Source organism: Fusarium phalaenopsidis, assembly GCF_050370095.1.
Source record: "Fusarium phalaenopsidis strain FUZ10S chromosome Unknown contig_32278, whole genome shotgun sequence".
NCBI classification, from domain to species: Eukaryota; Fungi; Ascomycota; class Sordariomycetes; order Hypocreales; family Nectriaceae; genus Fusarium; species Fusarium phalaenopsidis.
This window is the reverse complement of record NW_028145417.1, coordinates 1,306,334-1,334,230: the sequence shown is the minus strand read 5'-3', so window position 1 is coordinate 1,334,230 and position 27,897 is coordinate 1,306,334. Positions and strand designations below refer to the sequence as shown.

Genomic DNA, 27,897 nt, shown 5'->3' with positions numbered 1-27,897 from the left:
CGAGAACACACTCTTCGCTGTAGGCTCTCCTAGGCGGGTTGACACGATTGGACGGTATAATAGCAGTGCGTGCCAGCAGTTTAACTTGATGGTTGCCGAGGGCACGTACATGCGAGCCACGGGGAATAACCGCCGCCATTCTACGCCACTTCGTAAAAAATTGGTCAACTATTGGCTGCTGAAACAAACAATCGATTGAGGCCAGAACGAGTTGCAGATTGGCGGTTTCGTTGTCATTCACAATTGTGCAGTGTTCGAGCAGGCTGCGCAAACTGATCAATGGTTGGGTCATACCAGCAGCGTTGCCCTTTCACAATCTGCAGGAACGTAATTAGACTCACACACAATTATGACTAAAGTGCAAGGGGTTAGGAGAGCCTCGAAGCCACTCACAGAGTCAACGATCATCCTGTCCATGGTGGGAGCCTGGAGCACTGCTGCTCATGCCAGAAGCCCCTTGTGTGGGCTCCTGACGTAAGGCTGCAGAAGCTTTGTCTCTGGAGCTGTCAGAGACACAGACTATCTGTCAATAGCAGTAGATTGTTAATATAGCAGAGCAAATAAGAGTGTCAACGGACGAAGAGTGACAGCTACTACTGTATGATAGCCAGTAGTCCCCCGCCCACAGCGTAAATTGCGCATTAGGGAGCATCGACAGTAGATCACACCCCCTACTAGTTTCATCTATTCATGGAAACATCGAGTCTGATCTGATCATGTCACCCCCGGCAGCCCCGCCCGCATCGACATGGTCGAGTTTCATGCAGGGGTCGGATCAAACGTCAGCTGGACCCCTACTACGTCAGAAGGCTGCTGCCCGGTTGGTGAGTTAATTATTGTGCAGATTTTTGCTTGTGGTTGGCTATTGGGCTCCGCATAGCCTATCACCAAAGTTCCAATGAGCGTTTGGGCTTTGCTGGCATTACCTTGAATAGATGCAGTTACCACCATGACTGCCCATAACAACAGTCACAACAGGCCTCATATTTTGAGAAGCAAGTGCTTAGAATATATTCTCATAAGAAAGAATAACTTGGGAGATTATAGTTAATGATGCAAAATACGGGAACGCGCATGTCAAACCTAAACTTGACAACGTAACCTGTACTTACCTTGGACAACAATAGATTGCGGCCAATGCCTTCCGCTTGGATATGAATATATTTAAACGAATATGGTCTGTTTTTAACGGCACGAAAATGTGGGAACTGCAATCTTCAGATTCAAATGAGATCTTGCTTGGGTCGGGCCATGAATGCAAGCAAAGCCGAACAGGACATACAGTGCGCGGGTCAAAGAACACATTAGTATGAGGGCCGTTAAATATCACCTATTTAGGAATGCTGACGGCTTCTTCCATGTTAGTGTGTTGTAACAAGATTTCGCTTTCCGCGGACCGTTGTGACTTGAAAACCTAACTCCAACTACACCGACCAAGCTATGTTCGCTTCGCTTCTTCCTTATAACAGCATACATAGTTAGAGAGCTTTACCAGGGAGGACTCATCCAGTAGTATCACTTCTTTCATTTGGATAAGTATCATGGTTGATAGATTTTGCGAGGAAGCTTGTGAGTGGCGGATAAGGTCGGTTATAGGCCTCGAATCAAGAGTCCAAGACGTGAATCAGCGCCAAGGCAGAGCTTCCAGAAAAAAATGACTCTGGACGAGCTTGCTGAAGAATACTAGGACGAGAACCAACTTGAAGATCTTTTGGCATCTGACTCGTTTCGTCTGACGTGGCTTCGTCTCTAAGCCACTCCAAGCATCTCCGTCTCAAAGCGGTATAAAGCTGCGATGGCTCCAAAGCAGGAGAGAGCCGAGACCTTCAAGATGGTTAGGCAAACTGGAGTTATATATACCCCCGGAAGAGAGACTCCGGGATCGAATTTGGACTTTTGGTTCTAGCTCCATCTTTGACACATAAAACGCCTCGTTGAAATCTGTGGCTGACTGTCATCACAACACGATTTAGGACAAAAGTGGCGACAAGCTCGCATCTTTACTGCTGACTTGAGATGACATGTAATTATTTTAAGAGGCAGCTCGTTTTATTATTATCAATTGACTTTGGCCTCCATCGTCAGACGGAGCTTGGGGGCTGAGGTTAGAATCTCAGCTCCGAGATGTCACGATGCCTCTTGTGGCATAGCCAAGAAGCCAGCGCCAATGGCTGACATATGCCCAGAAGCAGGTAGGACTTGAAATGGTTCATCTCGTGATGTCCACAGCCCAGTTTGGGATTGTCGCCAAGGACAACCCAATTAGCTTGGCGTGCCTGGGAAGCCTACACATGTTGCACAGCCTGATCTGCGGCGCCTAGACTGCCCCATGTTACCAACGACTGGCCACACCGGTCTCGTTGCACAGCAGGCAGCGGGCTGGTGCTGATGCACTGCCAGCGATGACCCCCCGGCTATGCACATTGACCAGCCTGCTGAAAGCCCAGAGAATGCCATGGCCTATGAATTGATGTTTGTTTTTTCAGTGGCTTTTTTCTGAGTGGTGTTTTAAGCTGATCCTGCTCCCCTTCTTCTTGGGTCTTTTCGTATCCTCTTCCCCTTGTGTTTTCGCGGTTTGGTAGCCGCTCGAGACATCACCATGGCAGACAGCTACGGCGAGAGCAGTCTTTGCACAACTCCAGCATGTATTCATATTGCATCAGAAATTCTGGGGAATTTCGCCCTCAACTATACCGAGATTGATCCCTGCACGGATTTCGACCAGTGTAAGTTACCTCCAACCGATCCCCTATGCCTTGCAACTTTGACATGATCAATGTAGATGTCTGCGGCAACTGGGCCGCCCGAAATGAAATTCCTGCAGGCCAGACACGAACAAATGGCATCTCTGTCACCCGCGACTTTGTCCTCAGCGCCGTGAAACGCATCCTCGAGAGTCCATACCCCACTGGCAAAGACGCTGGCTGGATCACGGTTAACCTGACTAAGGAGCAGTCCCGTGCCGACAAGGAGAACTTTGCCAAGATCCAGGACGCTTATAATGTCTGCATGAACTACACTGCCATCGAGGAGGAGGACCTCAGCGTCTTGTCTGCCTTTGTCGAGACTGTTGTGGATGTGTTTCCCGCTACTGAAGAGTCTGGCAAGAACGAGACTCATGATTACTTCAAGGAATTGGGTGAGACTTTTGTCTTGTTTGAGAGTCTGGGTATCGAGACGACTCAGAGGTTCGTGCACAAGCAAAATGAGATCGACCCAGACGAGGTTCTCCTTGTCATTAATCCTCCAAGCACCGTGGATATACCCGACACCGAGGAGGGGATCCTCGAGTATCTCGACCTCGCCTCTGCCCTCCTCGCCGCTGTGCACCCGGCTAAGCCTACCGTCAAAGAGGCCTATGCTCTCATGACTTCAGTGGTCAAGTTACAGGTCAAGATGCTGAGTGTGTTCTCTCGTGCAAGCGAGGATGACAACCCCGATGAGTTGAGCCCGCTATTTCGCATCGAGGACATCCAGGAGCTCGCTCCCCAGCTGAACTACGAGTACGTGGTCAAGGAGCTTGCACCCAAGGGCTACAGGGCGGACAAGGTGGCCTTTTCGACTCAGGGATATTACAAGACCCTGTCAGAGGTCCTCTCTGAGACCCCTGCCGAGGACATTCAAACCTTTTTCGTCTGGAAAGCCATTACAGCGCTGTCTCCATATGTCGAGACAGAGTTGACAAACGCCTGGAACGCCTTCTTCCAGAAGCAACTCGGCAACGATCCCGAGAGCCCTGCACCTCGCTGGCAGCGGTGTGTCGACTTCCTCGACTCAGGAGTTGAATGGATCACCATCAACCCGGCGGTCGAGAGTCTGGTTGGTCCTACCGGCTTGACCTGGATCCTCTCCCGCTTCTTTGTCGACAAGTACTACCCTCCCGAGGCTCACAACCTGACTTCTCAGCTCGTCGACTCTTTGGAGTTGGCGTTCCTGGAGCGTCTCGAGACGAGAGACTGGCCTACTGACGAAACCAAGAAGGCCTCTGCTGAGAAGCTGCACGCCATGACGAACAAGATTGGCTTGCCTACAGACCCGAACGCGGTCGATCCCGTTGCTATCAACAAGTACTACGATGGAGCTGAAGTCACGTCGTCGCATGTTGCCAACGCTCTGAGCTTCGCCAAGGTCAACATCGCCAAGAACTGGGAATCCCTCGGAAAGCCCTTTGACCGGGGACAGTTTGAGATGAGCACGCTGGCTGCCAACGCCTACCAGGACTTTCAACTCAACGCCATCGTTCTCCTTGCTGGTTTCCAGCAGTTCCCTGTCTACGACGTTGACTTTCCCTCGTATCTCCTGTATGGAGGCATGGGCAGCGTCGTGGGTCATGAAATCACACATGGTTTTGACAACACGGGCCGTCTCTTTGATGCTACGGGTAACATGACGACGTGGTGGGACAAGGAGTCGATCGCGGCGTTTGAGAACAAGACCGAATGCTTTATTGAGCAGTATAACAAGTTCACCATCACTGCGCCCAACGGCACCCAGCTCCACGTCGACGGCGAGTTGACACTAGGCGAGAACATTGCCGATGCCGGTGGTGTAGTGTCAAGCTATCTCGCGTGGCAGAAGTGGGAGAAGGAGAAGGGACCTGCCAAGAGACTCCCTGGCCTGGATGACTTTACGGGCGCGCAGTTGTTCTTTGTCAAGTGGGGCCAGACGTTTTGCAAGAATATCCCAGCAGAGGACCAGGTCAAGTTGTTATCTGAGGATGTGCACAGTCCCAACGATGCGAGGATCATGTTGACGCTGCAGAACTCGGCTGGGTTCCTCAAAGCGTTTGATTGTCCTCAGAAGAAGCCTACATGTGAGCTTTGGTAATGAGTAGATTGGGTATATGGTAAGCGGTTTCTTGTATATAGTGAAAGAATGTTTGCATAGTCATAGTTGAGTATTTTAAAACCTTTCAAATAAACTCCCGCCTATACTTTCAAACACTTGGTATCACCGCTGTTGCCTCTGGCCAAGGGGCTCTGTCTTTCTCGTCCGGAGCATATGGCTCTTTTCCCAGTTGCTCTATCGGCCAGGACATCAAAGCCTGCCACTCTTCTCCAAGTTGAGCTTGTATGGCACTAATTTCCCTTCCAGGTGATGGACCAACCCACCATGTATAACGAACACAACTAGCCAAAGCAAAAAAATGCGCCAACAAAGTCAAAGCACGCGGTTTCTGGAAGCGTAGCAGCTCTATGAAACGTGCAGAAACTATCACAGAAAAGGACGTCAACCTCCGACTGATCATCTTGGGATCTTCACTAGATCTCATTGCCCGTATGACGGAGCCGATGTAGCTGACAACGTTCTCGTACGCTGTGACATCGCTCTCGTCGTGTATCTCACCCTCCCGGAACTCGAGGAGATGCTCAAGACCTTCTCGGTTAGACTTGCAAAACACAACGTCTGGTTTCACGTAGGATCTAGCCGTGTCTACAAGCGACCGCATCTTGGCCCCTGGGTCGTCCTTTAGGAGCTCTATGGCCTGCTGGAACACACCGCCGAGACCTCGAGACATTTGAAGCCAGTGAAGAGGGGGTTCGTATGGTTCCAGCTGGCGAAACCTCAAGTTCGCAAACGCATCCATGGTGAGAAGTACTGAGACAAAGCATGCTGGGTCTGAATTTTCTTTCGTCATGTTTGCGAGAGTCTCGCGATGCTGCTGCACCGTCGCTTCGAGGTAGTTGGCTCGGTGTAGCTCCAGCTCCGGGTCGGCGTCTCTGCCTTGGGTGAGCAGGTAAAGACAAGATATCGACATGATGGCGTTGAGCAGGGGTTCATGTTCCAGAGCCATTCGTGGCACCTCGTTTACCCATGTGTTTTGGAGCACGGGGAGGTGCGTTCCCGCGGTGTGTGGACAGATGTCAGCGACAAAAGTATGCAAGAGGCGAAGCTCGAGATACCGGCGCTCGCGGGTTTCGGTTGGCGGAGCGGGACTGGCATTGTCTACTGGGGTTGCCGGGACGGTTGATGGTGTCCCTGTCTTTGGCTGGGGTGCACGATCGTAGTGACAGTGGACTTTGTGTCGATGGCAGCCGCCCTGGGTGACACAGTACCGTCAATTCACAAGATACCTTGGTATTGTGTAGCGACACTTACACAAACTGGCCTGGCTTCATCACACTGCATAGTGTCAGTGGTTCGGTTGCCAGCCTGAAGTTCAATACGGATCTCACCTTGACGCGTCGTGACCTGCATCTCGCACAGCCTGTTTTAGATTTGGTGTGATACAGACGTGGCATGTCTCGGGCAAAGATACAGAGAAGCTCGAGTAGGGAATAGTCACGAAGAGGCCATAGATACAATGGATGCTACAGAGGTGGGTAGGGAGGTTGTATCGCAGCCTTGGCGGACGTGGAGGTTGGCCGGCAAGTCATACGTGCACCGCCGGCGGTGCAAATAAGATCACGTGATATATCGCACCGCCGGCGGTGCAAATAAGGGCAACGTGGCATTATTAAACGGGGATAATACCCTTCAAATAAGGCCCTTAATTTAATCATTAACAGCTTCTATCACCCTAATTCAATGACTAGTAGTTTCTGCATTATTAATTCTATCTATAATCTCTTTTCCCTACTCTAATAGATCCAATTGCGGCTTCTCGCTCCTTCCCCGATGATGCCCTCCCCCCCGAGGGCGAATATCACAGCCGCGAGGACCTATGCACCGCGATCAATGCCTAGGCTACGCCGCGAGGCTATGCCTTTGTGACTAGGAGATCAAGGAAGACTCCCAATGGAAGATGCGTAGTTATCTTTAACTATGACCATAGAGCAGGGCGCACTCCTACCCCCAAGGACCTAAAGCAGCAACGGCGGCAAACTATAACGCGCCGTATAGGATGCCGCTTCTCTATTATAGCAAAGGAGAGCCTCTGCGGCGGTATTTAGAGTCTAAGGCATCGTCCTAAGGCTAGCTTTGATAAGCATAATCATGAGCCAAGCTTCAGTCAAGTGGCATATCTAACGCTTCGTCAATTATCCTGGCAAGACGAATCAATAGTTTAATAACTTCACGGGGCCGGCATTAAACCAAGGGAGATTAAGTCCTACCTACGCATTAATTTAGATATACTTACTATATAGCAGGATATTTATAATTGCATTGCACGGGGCAAATAAGACCTTACTTAAGGCTAAAGTAATATATATGCCCTTGCTAATAAGCTTAAGAGCGAGGGCTTTTAGAATCGTCTTTGTCTCAATAATAATAATTAAGTTACGGCAGTAATATTTATATATCTAAAATCACTAAGGTACCTTTAATCTTATCCCGAGGTGCTTATAATAGACTATATATATAAGACTAATAAGTATAAGATGCCTCTTCTTAAGATAGTTGCTATAGATGCCTATTAATAAACTTTCTGCGTTATATTTATATTCCTTAGTAGCGAGAAAGAAAATAATTATACCTAGGCCCTCATATATCTACGGAGCATATATAAGCTTCATAAGGTAGCTCTTCTATCTATAATACTTATAGATCACTGCCTAGCTTATATAAATGTAATTGCTTCTTATTTATACTTCCCTAAGTTAATCTCGCTATTATGCTTATAGTATATTAATAAGGCTATCCTAAGTTATTATATGCCTGTATTTACTTAAAATAAAAGTAACCCTAAGGGGCTCAAGGAGTAAAATAAGTTCTTTGCCCTCTAGCATAAGCTTATTACCTCAGCAATAGAGGATATCTATGATAAGAACCTCAAAAAGCTTAAAGAGCTCTATATCCCGAAGCATATTAATAAGGTAGGCTACCTTATCTAGACCTAGCTAAATCCCTATAAGGAACGATTTATCAAGGCATAGGTTAATTAATACCTCCACTTTGAGCAATATATTATATCTCATTGCGAGGGTATTTATAAGCTTATTAAATCATACCTAAAGACCTCATAAGTTAACCTCTTTAGGGCCTAGAGGATCCTTAAGCTTATACTATTAAATTAGCTTGCCAAACTCGAGGCACTTCAGGCCAGGCAGCACATAAGCATGCCTCTTCGGCTATCAGGGGTATTATATAGCCATATCCATGGCTGGATCTCACATAAAGCCTTACATAAGGTTAACTCTTAGCGGGAACGACTATTAGAAGCATATCCCGCGTATATAGGCATATTCACGAGGACTCTTGGTCTGCCTTATGCTCATACCTTTCAGCTATTGCTAGTGCGAAATGAGCCCCTTTAACTATACCATTTCCACATATATTAGCACCTCTAGCGCTCAGGGATCCCCTAGCTTCTCATCGAGCCTCATAAGTTATTTAATCGCCTAGCGGCTAATTTAACGCTGCCAGCAACAAGCACATAGCGTGAGCTTAGTACATTTAAGCTCATTAGGAGGGCATTATAGCCAAGGGCATAACCAAAGTATTTGAGATATTATAAGCTTAGCCATAAGATAACCTTAAAGGCTTGCCCCTTGCGCTACAAGGATCTATTAATAGCTCTACTAGCGGCTCTAGTCTAGACTTCTATAACCACGCAAATAATAACGCATATATCTTCTCGCTCTATAACCCGCTCCTTATCTCTATTATCCCTATTAGGCGCCTCTATTATATCCGAGACTATTATAACAACACATATATTAACACATATAATAACTCAGGTATTATCTCCCCCGGTAGCTATGCTAATAGCTGCCCTAGCCGCGCCTACATTGCGAGCTAATAATCCTCGTGCTATCTTCTAATAATATAAGGAAGCACGAGAGGCCTAGTATATTATATTGCCTCGGGGAATAATTAAGACTAACCAGCAATTTAGGAAGGCTATAAAGCTACCTATATATTACTCTAAAGCTAAGTATAATTAGTGCCTTAACTATAAGCAAATAGGGAGGCATTATAAGGAGGGAAATAGCATTAGAGACTAGACTAAGGAGGAGATAATAAGTTATCTTAATTAGGATAAGGCTAAGACTAAGCGGGTTAAATCTAATATAGAGAAAGAGATAGCATAGCGGCCCTTTATATAGTAGCGAGGGATATAGCATATCTAGGATGCTACTAAAAGGGATTATAAATTATAAGAGGATTAATATAGAGGCGGGAACTCCCCCTATTAATATTTATAAAATTAATATAAGATATAATTAATATATATTATTTAAAAAAGAAAAAAAAGGCAAATCTCTAAGTATATTATATATAACCTAATAGCTTATTTTAATTAAGTTATAGGTAAATTAAATAAGTATATATTATAGGCCTAGTAGCCTTTAATTATCTAAGGAATAAAATAACTACCCCTATAGAAATTATTACCTTCCTTATTAATACTACTATATATAGCTATTCTAATTAATATCCGCAATATAAATCCCTGCATTCTCTAATGCTATGATAGTTAGCTAATAAGTAGTTATCCCCACCGCCGGCGAGGGCTAAACTATGCCTAGGATAATTACGTGCTAATTCTGATATACCTAATCTCTGGCCTAAAGGGTATATATGCTCTAATAAGGGTTAATATTAGGGTTAACCCTCTGTTATTATTACTATAGCTACTAATTCTAATACGCAATATACTACTCTCCCTTAACCTAATATCCCCATAGGCGTAATAGCATAGCGATAGGAGTACCTTAAGGAGGATACTAAGTATTCTAGGCTCTCATAAGGGCTTAGGGATTCTAGGCATATAGAGCATTAGATATAATAGGGTTATTCGGCAATATATACTAAGCCCACTAATAATATATCTATAGAGGCTAGGCTCCTAGATGAGGATTATTAGGATATTGCTCTTACTACTAGTTACTAGCAATAATATATAAAATAGCTAGGATATTTGTATTTATTAAATATATTGCCCTAGCTAGTATTAATATATTATTAATGAAGATAAGGAAGTCCTAAGAGTTTTAACCTTAGTTTTAATTCTAGTTATTTATCTTCGCGGTATTATTTAAGAGAGGATAAAAGCCTTCTTTAGTAAGAAAAAGCCTATTTTATATATTAGAAGCATTAAAATAATTTACTTTAAAACCATACTATTTAGTTATATAAGTAAAGGCATCATATATTATTTATAGCCTAAGGCAGATTAGCGCATGGTTAATAGATTATATTATATCCTGAATATCTATATATATAGAAGGCCTCTTAATCTCTTTAATTACACGAATAAATGCTCTCTTAATAGATAAGGGAGGGATATCTCTTAATCACACACACATAAGTCGGTCTTACATAACAGATCTTATTTGCACCGCCGGCGGTGCGATATATCACGTGATCTTATTTGCACCGCCGGCGGTGCACGTATGACTTGCCAGGTTGGCCGAGTGTATTAGGTAATCTTGCATGACACAGGCTCACCTGATCTTGGCTGAGGACTTGAGTCAGTCGCATTCCTATCTCAAGACTATAATTCTTTGTCTGTTGGTTGGAGCCTAGGATTTCTCTCCTCTACATGGTCAAGTAAATCGCCCTATACGAGATTGTTCAACCGGTGAATCTGCTACACCTTATCGACTGGTTTTCACTTACGTCATATTATCCACCAGCTTTGAAAACCTTGGTGATCGCTGGATGCATCCAGCAAAATCAGGCGCCGCTGCCATCACAGTCAAATGCCAAGACATGGCGTTGCATGTGTTTTTTACACTGCCACAATCTTCTCCTCTTTAAAACGGGGATGGCATCGGCTGTTTACTGGCTAGATCGCGTCTTGCCTACCCTCTCGTCCATGCACCGACATCTCGGTTGAGTGTGGCTATGCTAACAAGGAAGCAGGAAAACGGCATCACGCTGAGCTTGGCAGACTTGGCGACGTTCTTACATCCAGAGCCCGATATCCCCTCGTGGATGATGCTCTCTCCTCCTCCTATTCCCGTCTAGATGATTCATTCCATCATTTCGAAACCGTCTACCCCCTGCTGGGCTTTCAACTTTTCAAAATGGCCCAGGTTGAACGACTGTGGGCCATCTACGAAGAGCTTGTCGATTCGAGCTGCAAAAACCAACAGACAACTTCAGAGAATGCTATCCGTCTGAAGAATCGACTCCAAGAGGTTGCTAAAGTTGTCAAGGCTAAAACCAAGGGGAGTCTACGTGTTGACTTTTCCGCAAGTACGGGTTCATCACCTAAGGTGGAGGCAGATGTCTTTTTGGAAGGAGAAGACAATGATACCACACCTGAGGCACGTCGACTTCCTCATGAGTCACTCAGTTTGTCTACCCCCTATTTGTACGTGGAATATGGTAAATCTAATAGAGTCAGGTCTTTACCGTCGCAAGACATATGGCAATGGCATTGGCCAAGACAGCATCATGCTTGATGCTGAATCAGAACCAGGATATACCGGCGCCATTCCGGGTACAGTGACAGCCAAAGGCTTTGGAGTCGAATGTTGGGAGGCCGAGTATCTTGCCAACAGGCAAATCGAAGAACCTCGAAAAGCTGAAAAGACGAAATTCAAATGCGTGGAGGAGAAGAAGATCCTGAGGCGGATCGACGAGATGAGAAGAGGGACACGCCTTCATGAAAGAAGCGAGGATCAAAGAAAGGCGGACTTGGAAGAGTTTACAGTTGTTGCGTAAGTGCACTGTTGCTTACTCTACATGAAGGGGTACTAACCATTCAGTTCCAAACCAAAGCCTGAGGAGAATCAAGAAGCAACCCCATCTCCAGGTTCTCTTTGCAACTTGCTCAACCGTACCAACATATTCACGGACTTCACAACCAAGTCCTCCATTTCGTCAGAGTGGGCAAGTCTCAAGAATGCAGACCATGGTAAATGGCATCTGCTATGGCAAATCATCCTTGCCAGAGAACTCGCACTCAACCTAGAAAACCCCTCTAAATTGTCCAGTTCTGAGCTATCCCGTTCGGTGCTAGCTGCTCTCATCATTCAAGACCAATGGCTTCAGAACGTTGAGGTCGTGATGGAAGAGATGCCGCTCAATCTTTCAGGGTTGAGGAAACTAGCTGCCACCGGGGAGGTGAAGGCTCGGGCAGAGGATCACAAAGAACAAGGCGACAGGGCAGTTGAAGAGAAGCAATGGAAGATTGCCAAGGAGTTCTACACAAAGGCCATCGAGCTGGACTTGAGTTCGGCCATATACCGTGCCGCTCGGCCTGTTGCGGACCTGCAGCTTGGCAACTGGGCGAACGCAGCCCAGGACGCTCTTGTTGCTACAAAGCTGGATCCCAAAAATGTTCATGCTTGGAATATGCTGGCCGCCGCCTGGAAGAAGGGCGGAAACGGCGTGAGGGCTTTGGCGGCTCATGAACATGCGGTTAAACTTGCTGGTTCTAAAGCCACCGAGCAGATGAAACAGGACCTTGCTGAGACGAAAGCAAGAGTTGAAGAGTTGAGTAGCCCGCAGCCTGAGCAGGATCAAGTCTCTAGGGATAAGGCTCTCAAAGCTTTGGGTGATCAGCAGTGGGACACTTTCCTTCATCCAACTCGTCTTCAGTCTCACTGCCATGAAGCGCAAGTGGAGGGCTTGATATGCTTTGCCCAACACATCAAGTGGCCATATCTGGACGAGCTGCGGGCCAACGCAAAGGATGCCTGGAAAAAGACAACCACCGGCGCCATAGTCTCGTGTCTGATGCAGGACTGGTTGCTCGGGCTGACACTGCCTGGGAAGTGGGTGGCATTGAAACTCATGTCATGTCTCATCGAAATGTCACCCTCCGTCTCAAAAATCCGCCTCACAGAGTCTTATCAACACGGTTTGTCTCTTCCTCGATGCTCCTATTGGAGATCAAGGAGTGTGCTTGGTCGAGTACTTGGGGCTTGGTCAGGGGTGACATCTCTCTGTGGCTGGGTCGGACCATGTCCACCTGTTGTTGTGGATCACCCCATGTCAAAGAAGAAGTCATCGGGTTGTATGATGGTCGATGCTAAGCCCGTTGATCTCATCAAACCTTCTGGCATCACTTCAAGAGACCCGGACTACCACTTGGCACACTGGCGACCTAGCCCTGATGAAGATCTTTGGGCCTACTTTGACGACATGACGAACAATAAAAAATGGGTGACGATCCCTCATCCTCGCATCCAAGACTTGAGACCAGTTGCCGTCAAGGCCATCAGGCTCAAACAAATTCACCCTCACGTCCCTGCCAACGAGAGAAACGTTGAGTACAGGGCCAGCATCGACTTCAGCTTCGTCATTAGAAAGTTAGTGCCGTTGACCAAAGTCGTCACTTATACCCTCCTCACAAACCCAAATTTTGTATCCCTACCACCTTGTCACGGAGGGAAGAGCGGTGGACACGAATGGCATTCCCGAGAAGTCCAGAAGAACCAGACTGTTGTGATACCCGTCCACCAGATGAAGGATTTTGACGGCAACAACAAGGATGGACGCTTGATAGTTATCAACGCTGCTTGCAACGGGGGCGAGATCATGGCAAGAGCTTGGTGCGCAGAAAAAGGGAGGAATGCTGTTGTGAGAAGAGGTGGAGGGCCCTGTTACGCCTGCGCAACTCGTGTGGCTTCAAAGGGGGGATTCAACTTTGGTGTGCTAATTTGGGTGTCACATATGGATGTTTAAGCGTTATAAAAGTTTCCATGAAATCTAGAATGCCAACAGTAGATTTGTTCATATTCTCTGCTCCCTGCCTATCTCTCCGTCTCTGATAAGTCACTACTACATCAATAACAGCTTCATGCCTTGCGTCGCTCCCACCGGATATAGGCAGGCTGTACCGGCCTGGAGAAGAGAGAGTTGTAGTCAGTTGCCGGAACCTCTGATTTGCCATCCATCGTCGACAGCTTAAAGTTGCGCACTATGGTGGCAACAATAACTCCAAGATTGACATAGGCAAACTTTTCTCCAATACAGCGATGTCGACCAGCTCCAAAGGGTAGGTACGGGCTCTTTGTTCCCTTGGATACCTTTCCGTAGCCATAATCCACCACATCGTCTCCAGCAACTTCCTCCTTTGCTTTGTTGTCCCATCGGTGAGGGTCCCATGTTCTGGCGTTGGGGAAGTACTCTTCGCTGAGAGCTGTCACGGTAGGCGAAGCCAGGATGACCTTGTCTGTGGTGATGGTGTACTGAGTTCCAGGCGCTTGCATGGGTGTCTTGACCTTGCGTAGGATAGAGTGGATAGACGAGTGAACGCGAAGGGTTTCTTTAACCACATTTTGGAGAAGGGAGAGCTTGTCGAGGTCTGAATGTTGAAGAGGTGGAAGATAGCCGCCGACGCTCAGGTGGGTGAGTTGCTCCTGGTACAGCTCTTCGGCAATATCAGGGCGTGAAGCAAGACGGAACATGATCCAAGAGCTAGCCGAAGATGACGAGTGCTGACCTGCCATAAGAAGAGTAATCATCATATGAGCAATCTCCTTGTCGGGAACCAGTTGTCCGTTCTTGTAGGTACAACCCATCAGGTTGGCAATCATGTCAGAGTACTCTTCCAGATCACTCCCTTCCGCTCTTCGCTTATTGATAATGTCCATATAAATATCCCTCATCTTGGCATGAGCAGCGTCTCGTTTTCGGTTGTGAGGTAGAGGAGCCCAGGGGAAGAGAAAGTTGACCGGCTTGAAGCCAAGATCAAGATCATGATACAAGGCAGCAAACTCTGCTGTGAGCTTCCTCCTGACTTCTTCTCCTTGTAGCGATCGGGCAGCGGTAAAGATTGTAATCTCAGCCATGGCGTTGGAAATGTCGACAGTACCCGAGCTTCCAGAGAAGGTCGGCACAGCGTGGATATAGTCGAGGACTTCGCGCTCGATAAGCTGGACGTGGGACTCGAGGGCCTTTTGCGTGAGGCCAAACTTGACAAACTTTTTCTGCTCCATAAACTTGGAGTTGGGGCAATCGTATACGACATCGCTACCGAAGACGGGGATTGTAAGGGGACCGTAGATCTCTTCGGCGTTGGCGTCTTGGAGTCGGCTGTTGAGGACAAAGTCGTTGCCGTCGACTCCGAGGCAGCAGACAATCTTGCGGCCAAAGAGGACAAAGGTGAAAACGTCGCCGTGCTAGAGAAGAGACAGACAAACTGTCAGTGAAGGACTACAGTGAGCCAGAGTTGGTACTCTACTTTCTCCCGGCACTTCATGAAGAAGTTACACGGATCTAGTCCATATGACACAGCATTGCCGATGAAGGGAAGCCAGTGGAAGACAAGCGGTGGCTCTCCCGCCTTTTGAAAGAGTTTTTGTCGCAAGGCATGGAGAAGAATGATTCCCAGAAAGGCTCCAATGGCCCAGACTGGGTACGAGACAAGAGTAAGCATCTGGGCTAGAAACAAGGGGCTTGATGGAGCAGTTGCTGGCAGGATGAAGAATTACCAGAGACGAGGAACACGGAGGGTTTTTAAAGCAACAAAGAAGCTGTGATCAAGACAGAAATGCCTCTTTCTGTCTCGTTTCCCCCTTCATCCTCCAACACTCTGACCAACCCCCTGCTTCTAAAGCCAAGGATTACCGCGGGTCAGTGTTGAAGCATCCCTCAGCGCCTCTGATACTCCATTTTCTACGAGATAACCGAAGCATTGGCCAATGAGTGTCTCTCGGCGTAAGCGTCTAGTATCGGTGTGCTGGTATTGATCCTATGCTTGTCGAGTGCAGTAAGAGATGATAGATCCAGTCTTACCAAGCTGGAGTCCGAATACGGGCTCGGGTTTCTGTCGTACTCGTATTCGCAGGGTTCGCTTAGCATTTTGAAGCTATCCCCACCTCAAATTTACTGTAGCTGATACCAAAACGAGGACGTTCGGCTGGTTTGATTCCTCTTCTTTCTCTTCTCTTGCGTGTAATGCTTACATTACAAGGCCATTTTTCCTCTTTCCGCTCGGGTTCCATTCTCGCTTTGACCAACTCCAACATCTCGCATGCTGACAGAAACTGTTTGATCATTGGCGGAAGAAATAGTTTCATTCCGTCAACGCAATCACCTTGTGGCTCGTTTCACCCTTGAAGAAGGTCCATTCTGTTTGTTTGATGATTCTGGATTTGGCACCTGAGTATAGGAGATATACCCAGTCAAAAATTCATCACGGTTTGCATTCATCTCTTTAACCTTTTCTAAAGACGTGTTTCTATTGAATAAATACACAAACTAGTTGTCTGTTTGCGATGCACAAGCTTTCTATTTCGAGTATATTTCATTTAAAGCGCCCTTGATAACATCTGCCGCCTTCTCAGCCACAGCATACACTGAAGACATGATGTTTCCACGAGGGATAAGAGGAAAGATGCTAGCATCAACGACACGGAGATTCTTTGTGCCGTAGACAACTAGATTGGTATCCACGACACCTCCCTTCTCCTTGGGCAACATGGCTGCCGTACCGCAAGCATGGAACGTTGTAGAAGCTGTATCGAGAACGTACTTCTTGGCTTCTTCAAGAGTCCCAATGTGGAATGAATCAGGGTGGTTGCGCTTCCCATCAGGCTTAAGGAAAGCCCCCAATGCTTTGGTCTGGCGGAGATCCTCGAGGGATTGGACATGACGAGCCAGAATCTCGAGGTCAGCTGGGTGAGAGAAGTAACGGGGGTCGATGTCAGGCACAGCATTGACATCTGCTGAGGATATATGGGTTGCTCCACGAGAAAGAGGATGAGATTGGAAGCAGCCGAGAGAGGCAAAGTTCTCGGGCATTAGCGACGATCCGACAAAGCTTTTCCCACCCTCGTGGAGATTTGCCTGTACCTGAAACAGGAAGCATGCAGCAGAGGTCGCGTCAGGTTTCTCGAGAATCGAACGGACAGCGTTGTAGTAATCTTGGTTCTCGGGCGTTGGCGGGTACTTGTCGAGCAGCTCCTTGACAGAATCAGGACTGGGCATGAAAGCATGAGACTGTGTGCCGCCGACGGTAAAGGGGCCAGCTCTATGCTTCTCATACAACTCCTGGGCGAGGGCGAGAGCTTCTGGTTCCTGACGCAGGAGGGCATCTCCAGTGATGATGCCGTCGACCACTTCGTAGCTAACTCCCGTCATGACGTGGTCCTGCAGGTTCTCTCCTACGGCAGGGAGGTCGACAGTGACGGGGATTCCATGCTTCTCTAGTACTTCCTTTCCTCCGATACCCGAAAGTTCAAGAAGCTTGGGAGTGTTGAAAGTGCCCGATGCAACGATTACTTCCTTGGCAGCAGTAAATGTCTTGATTTCGCCGTTGATTTCGGCTTGCACTCCGGTTGCTTCAACCCCACCAGGACTCCCTTGGAACAGTATCTTGTGGGCTTTGATGCCCGTGATAATCTTAAAGTTGGGCCTCTCAAGAGCAGGCAAGGCGTAAGCGGAGCCAGCATAGCTTCGAGTCTTGGTCTCTGGGTCGATGGTTCCTGCATGGCTGTATCCTCCAATTGAGTTCCCCGAGAATGGATCTGAGAAGATGTTAGAAAAAGCGGCAGAAGAGCAGCTCGCTTACATACCTCCAGTCGTGATCTTATTCAAGTCTCGGAATGCATCAATCCACGCTTTGCAGAGAGGGTTCTCGAGAACGCCGGGAAATGACACTTTGACGGGACCAGAAGTGCCTTTATACTCGTCATTGATCCAATCAATGCCCAGGTGATCAAGCGTCGCCTGTTCCTTAGGCGGCAGAAGGGTATACGACTTCTTATAGTATGGTACCAAGCTGGCCCAATCCCAGCCAGCATTGCCCAGCTTCTCCCAAGCGTCAATATCGGCTTGAGCGGGAGCAATAAAAGCCTGGCCATTAAGAGAAGATGAACCACCGATGGCCTTTCCCAGAGGAATTTTGACAGAGCGATCCTTTAGACCTGGCTGCGGGGTTGAATGGTACTGCCAGTCTGCATCAGATCCAAGAAGGGCGGTCCAGAAGGCGGGGATGTTGACGCGGGGGTCAGCAGTGAGGTCATCACCAGCTTCGAGGACCAGAACTTGAACATTGGGATCTTCAGAGAGGCGGTTTGCAACGACGAGACCGGATGTGCCGCCGCCGATGATGATGTAGTCAGGAGAAGTCATGATAGTGGATGATGATGTAGTGTTGGTGAGAAAGTTGGAAACACCAACTGCCAACTCTCGGAGGACGCGTGTATATATGGATAAATGGACTCTGCCTATCTTAGCAGGGTATCTTCCTTGGCATGCAGCCTTTTCATCCTGTCGTTGGACGACGTTCAAGGACGGATCGCGGCGTGCGACTACATTGGGGCTTAGCGCTGACCAGGTATTTCATCCATAACTCGGTGACGAAAGCCAAGCATAGTAAGGCCTGTTGCTATTTCAAGAGCCATATTCCAATATATCTACCAACATCCAATCTTGATTCGTAGCGGCCCCATGCTTAGGTAGTTGTGTCGTGTCGTGATCCTTCGTGATGGAACGATTGCTGGGTGGGTCGAAATGAACAAAGTTGAGACAATAACTTGGTAAATGACAGCATAAGTCAAGCATTTATCTCAATTATCGTCATAAAATGATAAAAGAAACAATCTTCCTTTATGGTGAGCTTTCATTAGGCTTTTCCCTATTTACCTAACTCCTTTCATGCGGATCTACTGGAAGTCTACCTATTGTTGTGAAAATCATTGATTGTTGCGCTACTTTTATAGTATTTGTAAAAAAAAATTTCCCTTCTCCCTCTCCCACTCTTCCTCGTCTTTCTCTTTAAGTATCGGGGGGGCCAGGTCATCGCCAACACCCACAAGTTAACAACAGGACCAGTCTACAGAGCCCGCTGGGCCGCTGGGCCAGCGGCGAGGAGAGCGACGGGGCGCCTTCGAGCCTCGGTGGTCAGAGGCGTCATTGGATGGAGGGTGGAGTGCGGGTCCGGAGGAGGTTTCCAGAGTTGATGATGATGATGATCGTTATTGTTGGTGTTGTGGGAGCCGGCGACGGGGTGGCTACTGCGGCCCCACGCGCTTCTCATATATTAATATAATTAAGTTAGTATTAGTTGAAGTTTTCGATGGATGATAGATGAATGGTGGATGAGTGCGAGAGAGGGGGGTGAATGAGTAGGGTGCAAGGTCGACTTACAGCTTCATGGTGATAACGGGACCTCAAAGCTATGGTGTGTTTCGGTTGACTTTTAACGCCGGCATGTGTCAATAACTGTGCTCTTTGTGGATAATGTTTCTTGACAGGCTGCTTTTCCCCAAAAGATATGGAAAGGATCAAAACAGAAGATCAAAGAAGAAGCGTCGGAATTATGAGAAAATGCCAATGTCTTTGGTTGAAGAAAGTGCTCTTCATGGCATCAATAAAAAACGGGAAAGTCCAGGCATGAGTTACAGCTACGACTTCGCTACCATCATGCCCCAAAATTTCCAGGCAAACAAATCACATGAAGTGTACGAATGGCTACGGGCGGCTCAGGTATGTTTTGAATATTATCATCATGATGGCAATCTGGCGGGTTCGGGCTAGACTCTAAAGTGTTGACAACACGCAACAAAGTTTCCCTTGACTTGAAGGCGGCACGTCACTGAAGAGACTGTTACTCACTGATTAACCTTGCTCAACAAGATTGGTTAAAGTTATCCCGCGTGCGTCAACATTGTTCAGGTGATGCATTGGTGAGAAGCCTAATAAATTTCAGGTGATGCAGCCCAGCAACCAGAAACTTTGTGGTCAAACCTTGACTATGGTCATTCTATACAAATATCCTCAAGTACCCAACTCCTTCCATCTGGCAGCATCCCTCAGTAACAACAACAGCTCCTCGCTCATTCGAATCATTCACCACTCTCAGCTACCACGATGGCATCCTGGCGTTTCGACTCCTCGCTGCTCGACTCGGTCTGCCGGGTTCTGGGCATTATCACAGATGAAGAAGAAATGGCTCCTTACCCAGCAACATACGAGACGCCAGGACCGGACACAACTGACCCTCCTCCTCCCTATGAAGACCAGGATGAGTCGTCTAGGAAAATATGGCAAATAAGATTCACGTTTATGTCAGACCGTCAGGAATTCAAGAAACGAGGATCGCTTCGCCCGCTGCTAGATTGGTATGCCAACCTGGAACTCGAAACCTGGGATATCGCCGGTGTCATGAGGGATGGCCTCTTCCTGACACAGGACAATGTCCAGGAAGAAGAGGGACACGCCAGACACGACTACTGGCCCGAAGATAAAACGTGGACCTACACTCGTTGCTACACTATTGTCGATTCGCGATGGTCAGGCTACCTCCACGTTTGCTCGTGCGACACCCGCGCTGTCGCCGACTTTCGACTTCACCACCTCACAGCAAACAACGTTTGTCGGGCCAGAGTCGAAGATGAAGAAGAATTTATCGTGTACTGCTATAACGTGGATGAGCCAGAGCGTAGCGCTAACTTCATCTACGACGATATGCCTATGGGCGGACTGTGGTCATGGCCAAAGGAGGGATGAGGAGTGGTACACCACCGAGGATGGCTTCCTACCCTTGACAAATCCTCATCAGTATCTCTTCATCTTGTGATAAAACAGTGATCTAAGAATGAAGAGAGATAGCCTAAAATAAGGCGAAGTCTATTCAATATTTGCCTCATCTTTTCCAAGACTTAAATAAGGCATTTAGGTAACAGGGGCCAGCAATTTATCGTGTTCTCTATAGTCTAGTCCTTTCTACACCATCATTCCCTTTTGTAACCTTGGATCTCTCGTCTCTCTTTCCTGGTACAGCTCTTCCTCGTCACTCCCACTCCGCTCCATCCCAAACTCCCTCGTCACCTTGATGATATGGCGGGTACTATCATCATCTCGCTCTTGGTTGCTATCGCCATAGTCAACAGTGGCAGTGGCAGCAGGCCCCAGTTCTATCCCATGGGAGCGACCTGATCTCGTTTGCCTGTCTCGCACACGTCCGATGGTCAAGAGGTCGGTGTGGTGAGATCCGCTGTACTCTTGGGTGCTCTTGTCCTTTGCGAGGCTCTTGAAGAATGCTCTGAGTGATGGGAGAGAACCGGCGATGATGCCTACTCCACACTCTACCACAGTCCAGAGGATGATGTTTGCCACGGAATCTATCGGTCGATGCCGGTTAGCTGTCTGCGAAGTCCTGGGGGACGGCACAGTACATACAAACAAAGTTGGAAGGTTGAAGATAAGCGTTCGAATATGGGACTCGGATGATGCTTGCGATCGACGCCCTACAATCGCCTCGTTAGTCATGAATAGTAGTCAGAAACTCAGGCCCAAACTCACAACACTCCCAGACCCATTATCAGCTGCGCGTACAGCTTCAACTTGGACCTCATCTGAAGCTTTCGCACAAGAACCATGGGAATCGTCGCGACCGCAAAGTCGGTGATGACATTGGCAGCCGACGCCGCGTACGTCAGAATGGTGGGAAGAATCTTGTTCATGCACTTCCCCCTGGACGGGTCCCAGAACGCCTCGACCGGTTGGCACTGGACCATGATGACGATGAATCCGACCGAGCTCATCAAGATAGACAGGGCGATGAGGCCTCGCAGTAGCCACACGTATACCTTTCCCGTCGCTATTCGTAGGACCGTGACGCAGATGCTCGATTTGACACATACGAGGGTGGCGGCGTAAAAGATCTGCCATAGGAAGACATACTGTTGTTGTCGGGATCTCGTTAGGATGTTGTGTATATCTCGGCCAAATCGACGCGACGAACCTTCATGCCCTCTCGAACTTGGGCATCGGTAAGCTTCCTCCGCACCGTGCCAATACCGCGATGGCATCCGACTATCACGATGACATTGTGTACCATGTAGGATGCCTGTTTACAGTCAGCCAAGAAAAGGATCAGTGTTGGTTGGCTTACCCATCCCGCGACCATCAGATGGTCGTCGGTACCGAGGCACCGGTTCCTCGCTCGGACAAAGGTCCGCATAAGTACAACAATCGTGCAGAGAACCGAGAGGATAACCGTCGTGGCGTACGTCCCGAGAGCCAGGCCCTCGGGCTCAACGGGTTCCCAGCCCGCGTCCTCAGCCATGGCAGATATCTGTCGATAAACCAGACAGCCGGTGTTGAACAAAAGTTGCCAGAAAAGAGTTCATACTCAATGGTTCCCTGAGATAGATTAAAACAAATCTGTGCTGTCGGGTTCTGATTTAATCATGCAACAATCTTGGCCCCTTGCTTTTTCTTCAACCAGGACCCTCGTACCTCCTCGAGGATCAGAGTTTCCTACCTTGTCCGCGATGTAACCTGCTGTTGGCCGTTACATGTCGAGTACGGGACGCTAGACTCGTCTCAGAACGATCCCTCGGGCCAAGATTGCGTGGGGAGGCTAGGCATTGCTTCCCGTCCCCTTCGTGGCTTTGGCTTTGGAGGTTAATCAGACCACTTATGACCAGCTATCCACTTCGAAATTGTCGTACATACGACAGAAATTGATCATCAATCAGATGAAAGATCATCTTCTCTTGTACCTCTTTCGTTCGTACCTTTCAAGTCCTCCCCTCTACTCGTCCGGAGAAACCTCCCCAGGGGCACAACAACCCCAGAACTGTTTCCTTGGCGTGGTCTGACGACCTTGTTGATCTCCCCGCTAGCAAGGGCCAACGACGGGGCCACCCGTACGCTTCCAATATTCGTATTGGCAAAGCGACGAGAGCTACTGCACTGCTACCTTGGGGAACGTAGGCGAGCCATCTCCCATGTCGAAACAAGATGCAGGGGCTTCACCGCTACGACCCTGAGCGGCCGGGTTCCTGTAACGGCCAGCTTCAGAGCCCATGGCCCCGATGATCCCTTATAAAGAGAAAGCTATCTGCCCTGTCGAAGGTCCTCTCTGTTTGATCAGCTTCCCCCTGTGAACCCCCGTTTCTCTCCCCAGCAACCATGTCCGCCTACACTGTAAAGGATCGATTTGCCGTAGTCACTGGAGGCGGCTCCGGTTGGTTGTCTCTGCATGTGATATTCGCTCGTGTAGACTCATCCCCATCTCAGGTATCGGCCTTGCCACTGTCCGATTGCTCCTCGCAGCTGGATGTTCCGTCATAATCGCCGACCTGCGCCTCCGACCCGAGGCCGAACCCTTGGTCGCCGAGTACCCCCATCCAGCGAAAGAACCCAACAAGGCATCCCTCGTCTTCTGTGAGACTGATATATCCGACTGGACCCAGATCAGTGCGCTATGGAAGACAGCCCTCGAGACGTTTGGGCGAATTGATATTGTCGTCAACAGTGCTGGAGTCTATGAGCCCCCCTCAAGCTCCTTCTGGAAGCCTCCGGGTATCTCTCCCCTCTCTGAGGACCCTGAAGATGCCAAGGTGGGCCAGTATAAGAGCTTCGCCATCAACACCATTGGCCCCATCAGGCTGTCCCAGATTGCTATTGACTATTGGCAACAGAACCCAGAGGTAGAGGGAAACCTCCTTTGGGTTGCCAGCATGGGTGGCTATATGCATTCCATGCAGGCTCCCCTGTACTTTGCGAGCAAAGCTGCTCTCGTCAGCATGGTCAAGTCTCTGTCTGGTCTGAGAAGGGCCCTCAACATTCGAAACTCTGCTGTCTGTCCAGGGCCATGCTTTGTACGTCTTCCATGCTATCCTACCTCACCTTGGTTGCTGACAACAACAGACACCCATCTTTGAGCAGGAATACTGCCGTGACAGACTTCGACCGGGAGACGTTGCCTTGAAGCCAGAGGACTGCGCCGGGTTGATTATGCGCGTTCTGCAGGAGCCCCAGTACGGAGACGGAAACATTGTAGAGATCATGATGATCGGCACAAAGGAGGATCAGGCGGTCAATGTGCGCGAGATCGGGCTCGAGGCTCTGTATCCGACTGTAGGTCCGCTGGATCAAGGCACGCGCGCCATGGCGGAGGAACTCAAGTTCTTTGGTGAGGTCAAGGAGAAGGGCATGCGTACATAGTTGGTTATTAACGTTGAGAGCTCACTAATAGTTCATGAGAATATCACAAATGATGATGGATCCTTTAGGAGCCTGCCGCTTCCTAGGACGCCCAGGAGATAAGGTTTGGAGTACTCATTTGATAAGATACCTTGCTTTCACCTCTCGCCCCCATGAAGAGGAACGTATTTTGATTATCAAAGAGAAACAACTATCATTTACACATCTACTACAGTACTACTAGATTCACAAAAGTTTGTATCCTACGCCTTCTTGAATGGTGTATCCCTGCGATAGTGCCAAGTGCATGCATCGCTATAAACCTGCTGATAACCAAAAACGCCCTCGACCAAATTCAAGATCATGGTAGCCGAGATTGTAAAGACGCTTCCATACCGATTCTCGCAAAACAAAGTGAGTCTGTCGTAAGTCACTCCAAAGCCAGAAGTTCCATGGTTCAGCTCGATCTCTACTGCAGGGGGCTTGGTCATGTTAGAGAGTACATCACCCTGGAATGGGTAGTTGCTTACCTTGGTCGTCAGGTTTGGGTTGATTCTGCACCATCTCTTGAGGTACTCAGACAGAACCTCGAGAGTCTGGCTGTGACTACACTCAATCTCGATCTTGTTCTTTCCAGCTGCATAGACAAAGAGATGGTAAGGAGTCTTTTGGAGAAGAGTTCCAGGCTTGGGCATGGTGTTGGGATCGGGCAGATAGTCCACAGTCGATGGCTGGCTTTTTGTCTGTTGTTGCTTCGCAGGCTGCTCTACGGCTTCCTCGACGCCGACGTCAGCCCACTCGTCTCCGGTGGTGGAGTGAATGGGTAGTGGCTTGGAGGGCTTCTTGGCTTCGAAGCAGTCGAGGAGCTGCTCTTTGAAGACGCCGGCAAACTGAGCTGGCTGGTAGACTTGAGTGTTGGGTAGAGAAAGCACAAAACCTAGGCGTCCATCAGACCATTGTGTAGAGGCATGCTCATTCTCGGAAATCTATGTTGTCATGTTAGCCGTCTTGTTGTTGAAGCACGCCATGTCATGCTTGAAATCTATTCCAAGACTTTCATGGCACTTACCTCAACAATCAAATTCAGCCTAGAACAAAGCTCATTGATCTTGGTCAACAGCTTATCCGCCCACTCTTCTTGACTCTCGTCATCAAGCAACTCGGTCAGAACCTGGAACCAGGTCTGCAGAAAAGATACCACCGAAGCGATGAGTTGGTTCTTGTCCTCCCAGACATTGTCCAGCTCGGAGACAAGAATCGGCCATTCGGGCTCACAGTGAACCTCGAGACCAAGCACTTCTTTGAGGGCCTTGATAGCCTTTTGCGCTGGGCTATCGGGGTTTGTCCAGTTGTCTCTGACAGAGACCTTGGCCTTCAACGGTCTAATAGGTCAGTAGATGGATACGCCTTTGGGAAGGACAACTCACAGAGACATGTTTAGAGATAGTGCAATTCACTTCCAGCTTCTGAACATTGATAGTCGAGAACAACAAAGGCCCTCCCCCAACAAAACAACCTCACCGCGACATTATCAATCACGCCGCCTAATCTACCTGGACCCCTGAAAACACCCCAGTCTGCCCATAGCGCTGCCCCGCGTTGTGGGCTTTCACGCCGCTCCAAAGCCAGCCCGCTAACTTTCAGCTGGGCGTTGTGGCGTCCTTGGGACAGGCACAAGGCAGATTGATCACAGCCCTTCGGTGCAGCTGCCTCCGGAAGCGGCTCTTGGGGCTTGGCAGGCGTGGAAATTGCGCCTCAGCTAGCTGTCAGCCCAAGGTCAAATGTTTGCCCGCACGTGGAGGTTGTGATGGTGTCACACCGAATGCAGGAGGACCAGAGGCGTCGTCCGGCGTTTGTGATTTTTCATTCTAGACCCGAGTCAGAAGTTGCCGAACGACCCGTCCCTTGGCTAGGCAGATGTTGGCATATTGCCTAGGGTAGCTGTTGAAGCTCGTCGAGCTCAGGGGTTCATCAAGCTATCACTTCGGTCCATAAAAGCCTCTATGTCGCAGCTGTCACTGACTTTTCCAGAATCCCATCATCCTTCCAACCTCATTCTTCCAGATCTTCTCTAGACCTTTAACAAAATATCTTACAACATGGCTCGTCTTCCCCCCGCCGAGAAGCTCCCTCTTGCTGTCCGCAAGAACAGTATGTCCCCTTGAGTTCACTTTGATAAAGTGCCAGGCTAACAGTGTTCTAGTCCGGGATGGCTGGGAGAACAAGAAGGAGGAGTGGGAGAAGAAGCTCTCGGATCTCCTTGGAGAGTCATGGACCATCGACATTGACCCCAAGGCCCTGTACCCTTATGCCGAGGCGGACTCGTGGGCATCCACTTCTCTTGGTGACTGCATCAACGGGTAAGACTTTCTTCACTTCCACTCATCACTTCTCCATGCAGCCCCTTTCTTAAGAGTCAGTTATCCACTAACATGTCCACCATAGTTATGTTGAGGGCGTCGAGTATCAGATGCGATACTTTATCGACTCCAACGGAGGAGATGGCCCCAAGGCTGAGATCAACAACATCTGCTCGGCCCATGTCCTCACCATGGACTTTGATGAGGAAAACACCGTCTCCTACTGCGGCCCCAAGGTGACTGACGATGGCAAGCTCGTCATCCTCTTCACCCAAGGCAACCTGGGCACAAACACCAGCTACGCCGCCGAGAGCGGCAAGCTCATCAAGGCCCTCAACGAGGGTCCCACCGGCGATAGGCCCATGAGCTACATCGCCCGCGCCTCCATCAGGAACGACTACGAGAAGGAGCTCCCTGACGTTCAGAAGAAGCTCAACAAGATCTTTGGCAAGGACGTCGCCATCGTGCCCAACTTTGAGGACAACTTCAACAAGCTCAAGGCTGACTCCAACGCCCAGGATGGCTGGGAGGACATCTTTGGCCGAACTCACCTGTCGTACCTGCAGGGCCTGGTCTCTGACCTTGAGTACCAGAAGTTTGACCAGGACGAGATGCTCCAGGAGGGTCTCGTCGAGGCTGTGGAGGAGAGCACCGTTCACGTCCGTGTCGTAAGTGAGCTGAAGAGGTCTTATAACGAGACTGTCATCGAGGGTGGCATTCTCTATCTTCAGGTATGTTGTAGTGTTATGTACTCACTATGAGATGCTCATCTCAGTGGGCCTGTTCTAGGATGCAAAGCTAACGATTCCTGCAGACCATCCCCAAGGACTTTGGCGTCAACGCCCACAGTATCGCCAACGAGCTGATCAACCTCCTGTAAGACGTCATGATGGATCACGAGTAACTAAGCGAGCGCCATTGAGATTTGAGAACCCACAGAATAGAATATTGTTCTGATACCTACACTGTGCCATATGAGTCGTGCTTGAAAGTGTCTGATAATCGATGATTGTGACCATGATGATAGTTGAATTTAGTTGCATGAACTCTAACGCAATGAACGTTTCGGAGTAACAACACCATGAGTCAATATGAACAGATCCCGACGAGACACACCAGTGGTTCATGCTATTTCCTCATTATAGCACCCACTGCTGTCATCTGATCAAGGTTTCAGTCTTGAGTTTAGGATCAAGTGAACCAACCTTAGTAGTCATACCCAGGGAAGGATATTGCCGAACCCGTTGATCCGTAACAGAAGGAGATAGGACATCTTTAAGCCAAGTCAAAAACTTCGAGAGTAGAGTGGAGGTATCACGAGAATCTGAGACGTGGCCTCAAGGGCGGTCAGCCTGCAGACAAGACAACGCCAGCCTTGGAGCTCCATCTTCTCCCCACACGAGCTCCGGGTCCAATTTCACCCACAGAACGGCCAAACTGCCTGGCTCAAGCCTCAATCTCGAAGATGGAGAGCATCAACAACTCAAAAAGAGATCACAGCAAGTAAATCTGTCTGAACGTCAAAAAGACAGGACCGAGCGTGGATCGAACACGCGGCCTAGAGATCTGCAATCTCTCGCTCTACCACTGAGCTATCGATCCTTAGAAGCAGTTGTTGATGTCGACGTGTCCTCTTGAGTCGGTTCATGGGGTCTGGACTATTGGTGTGGCGTTGAAGTGCAAAAAAAGAGGTGAGCGAGACGGGGCCCTCGTCGAATCGGGCAAAAGAAAAGGACCGAGCGTGGATCGAACACGCGACCTAGAGATCTGCAATCTCTCGCTCTACCACTGAGCTATCGATCCGATT

At 48.7% G+C, this 27,897-nt stretch overlaps 10 protein-coding genes and 2 non-coding genes across 12 annotated transcripts; 5 read left to right on the top strand and 7 right to left on the bottom strand.

Moving 5' to 3' along the window:
* Window positions 1-2,599: 2,599 nt before the first annotated feature.
* LRP88_01018 (M13 family metallopeptidase) lies at window positions 2,600-4,827 on the top strand (the record flags this gene model as incomplete). Its single annotated transcript, XM_083237717.1, has 2 exons — window positions 2,600-2,726; window positions 2,783-4,827. The coding sequence occupies 2 exons, from the start codon at window positions 2,600-2,602 to the stop codon at window positions 4,825-4,827; spliced, it is 2,172 nt and encodes a 723-aa protein (XP_083106222.1).
* A 333-nt stretch (window positions 4,828-5,160) lies between these two features.
* Window positions 5,161-6,198, bottom strand: LRP88_01017 (Zn(II)2Cys6 transcription factor domain-containing protein; the record flags this gene model as incomplete). Its single annotated transcript, XM_083237716.1, has 3 exons — window positions 5,161-5,176; window positions 5,235-6,040; window positions 6,100-6,198. 3 exons carry the CDS (start codon window positions 6,196-6,198, stop codon window positions 5,161-5,163), a joined length of 921 nt encoding a protein of 306 aa, XP_083106221.1.
* A 4,718-nt stretch (window positions 6,199-10,916) lies between these two features.
* LRP88_01016 (tetratricopeptide repeat protein) lies at window positions 10,917-13,527 on the top strand (the record flags this gene model as incomplete). Its single annotated transcript, XM_083237715.1, has 3 exons — window positions 10,917-11,187; window positions 11,240-11,555; window positions 11,604-13,527. 3 exons carry the CDS (start codon window positions 10,917-10,919, stop codon window positions 13,525-13,527), a joined length of 2,511 nt encoding a protein of 836 aa, XP_083106220.1.
* Window positions 13,528-13,640: 113 nt separating this feature from the next.
* On the bottom strand, window positions 13,641-15,223 carry LRP88_01015 (cytochrome P450; the record flags this gene model as incomplete). Its single annotated transcript, XM_083237714.1, has 2 exons — window positions 13,641-14,966; window positions 15,029-15,223. The coding sequence occupies 2 exons, from the start codon at window positions 15,221-15,223 to the stop codon at window positions 13,641-13,643; spliced, it is 1,521 nt and encodes a 506-aa protein (XP_083106219.1).
* An 854-nt stretch (window positions 15,224-16,077) lies between these two features.
* LRP88_01014 (GMC family oxidoreductase) lies at window positions 16,078-17,922 on the bottom strand (the record flags this gene model as incomplete). Its single annotated transcript, XM_083237713.1, has 2 exons — window positions 16,078-17,315; window positions 17,364-17,922. 2 exons carry the CDS (start codon window positions 17,920-17,922, stop codon window positions 16,078-16,080), a joined length of 1,797 nt encoding a protein of 598 aa, XP_083106218.1.
* Window positions 17,923-19,662: 1,740 nt separating this feature from the next.
* Window positions 19,663-20,301, top strand: LRP88_01013 (uncharacterized protein; the record flags this gene model as incomplete). Its single annotated transcript, XM_083237712.1, has 1 exon — window positions 19,663-20,301. The coding sequence occupies one exon, from the start codon at window positions 19,663-19,665 to the stop codon at window positions 20,299-20,301; it is 639 nt and encodes a 212-aa protein (XP_083106217.1).
* Window positions 20,302-20,517: 216 nt separating this feature from the next.
* LRP88_01012 (uncharacterized protein) lies at window positions 20,518-21,862 on the bottom strand (the record flags this gene model as incomplete). Its single annotated transcript, XM_083237711.1, has 5 exons — window positions 20,518-20,915; window positions 20,974-21,041; window positions 21,097-21,476; window positions 21,539-21,643; window positions 21,701-21,862. The coding sequence occupies 5 exons, from the start codon at window positions 21,860-21,862 to the stop codon at window positions 20,518-20,520; spliced, it is 1,113 nt and encodes a 370-aa protein (XP_083106216.1).
* Window positions 21,863-22,713: 851 nt separating this feature from the next.
* On the top strand, window positions 22,714-23,751 carry LRP88_01011 (uncharacterized protein; the record flags this gene model as incomplete). The annotated part of the gene is made up of 3 exons (XM_083237710.1): window positions 22,714-22,768; window positions 22,822-23,405; window positions 23,455-23,751. 3 exons carry the CDS (start codon window positions 22,714-22,716, stop codon window positions 23,749-23,751), a joined length of 936 nt encoding a protein of 311 aa, XP_083106215.1.
* A 242-nt stretch (window positions 23,752-23,993) lies between these two features.
* On the bottom strand, window positions 23,994-25,165 carry LRP88_01010 (uncharacterized protein; the record flags this gene model as incomplete). Its single annotated transcript, XM_083237709.1, has 4 exons — window positions 23,994-24,212; window positions 24,261-24,716; window positions 24,800-25,085; window positions 25,158-25,165. 4 exons carry the CDS (start codon window positions 25,163-25,165, stop codon window positions 23,994-23,996), a joined length of 969 nt encoding a protein of 322 aa, XP_083106214.1.
* A 664-nt stretch (window positions 25,166-25,829) lies between these two features.
* On the top strand, window positions 25,830-26,970 carry LRP88_01009 (uncharacterized protein; the record flags this gene model as incomplete). Its single annotated transcript, XM_083237708.1, has 4 exons — window positions 25,830-25,881; window positions 25,934-26,090; window positions 26,176-26,821; window positions 26,905-26,970. 4 exons carry the CDS (start codon window positions 25,830-25,832, stop codon window positions 26,968-26,970), a joined length of 921 nt encoding a protein of 306 aa, XP_083106213.1.
* A 650-nt stretch (window positions 26,971-27,620) lies between these two features.
* LRP88_01008 lies at window positions 27,621-27,692 on the bottom strand. The gene has a single exon. It is a non-coding gene; the product is annotated as a tRNA-Cys (tRNA).
* Window positions 27,693-27,821: 129 nt separating this feature from the next.
* On the bottom strand, window positions 27,822-27,893 carry LRP88_01007. The gene has a single exon. It is a non-coding gene; the product is annotated as a tRNA-Cys (tRNA).
* Between the last annotated feature and the right edge of the window lie 4 nt (window positions 27,894-27,897).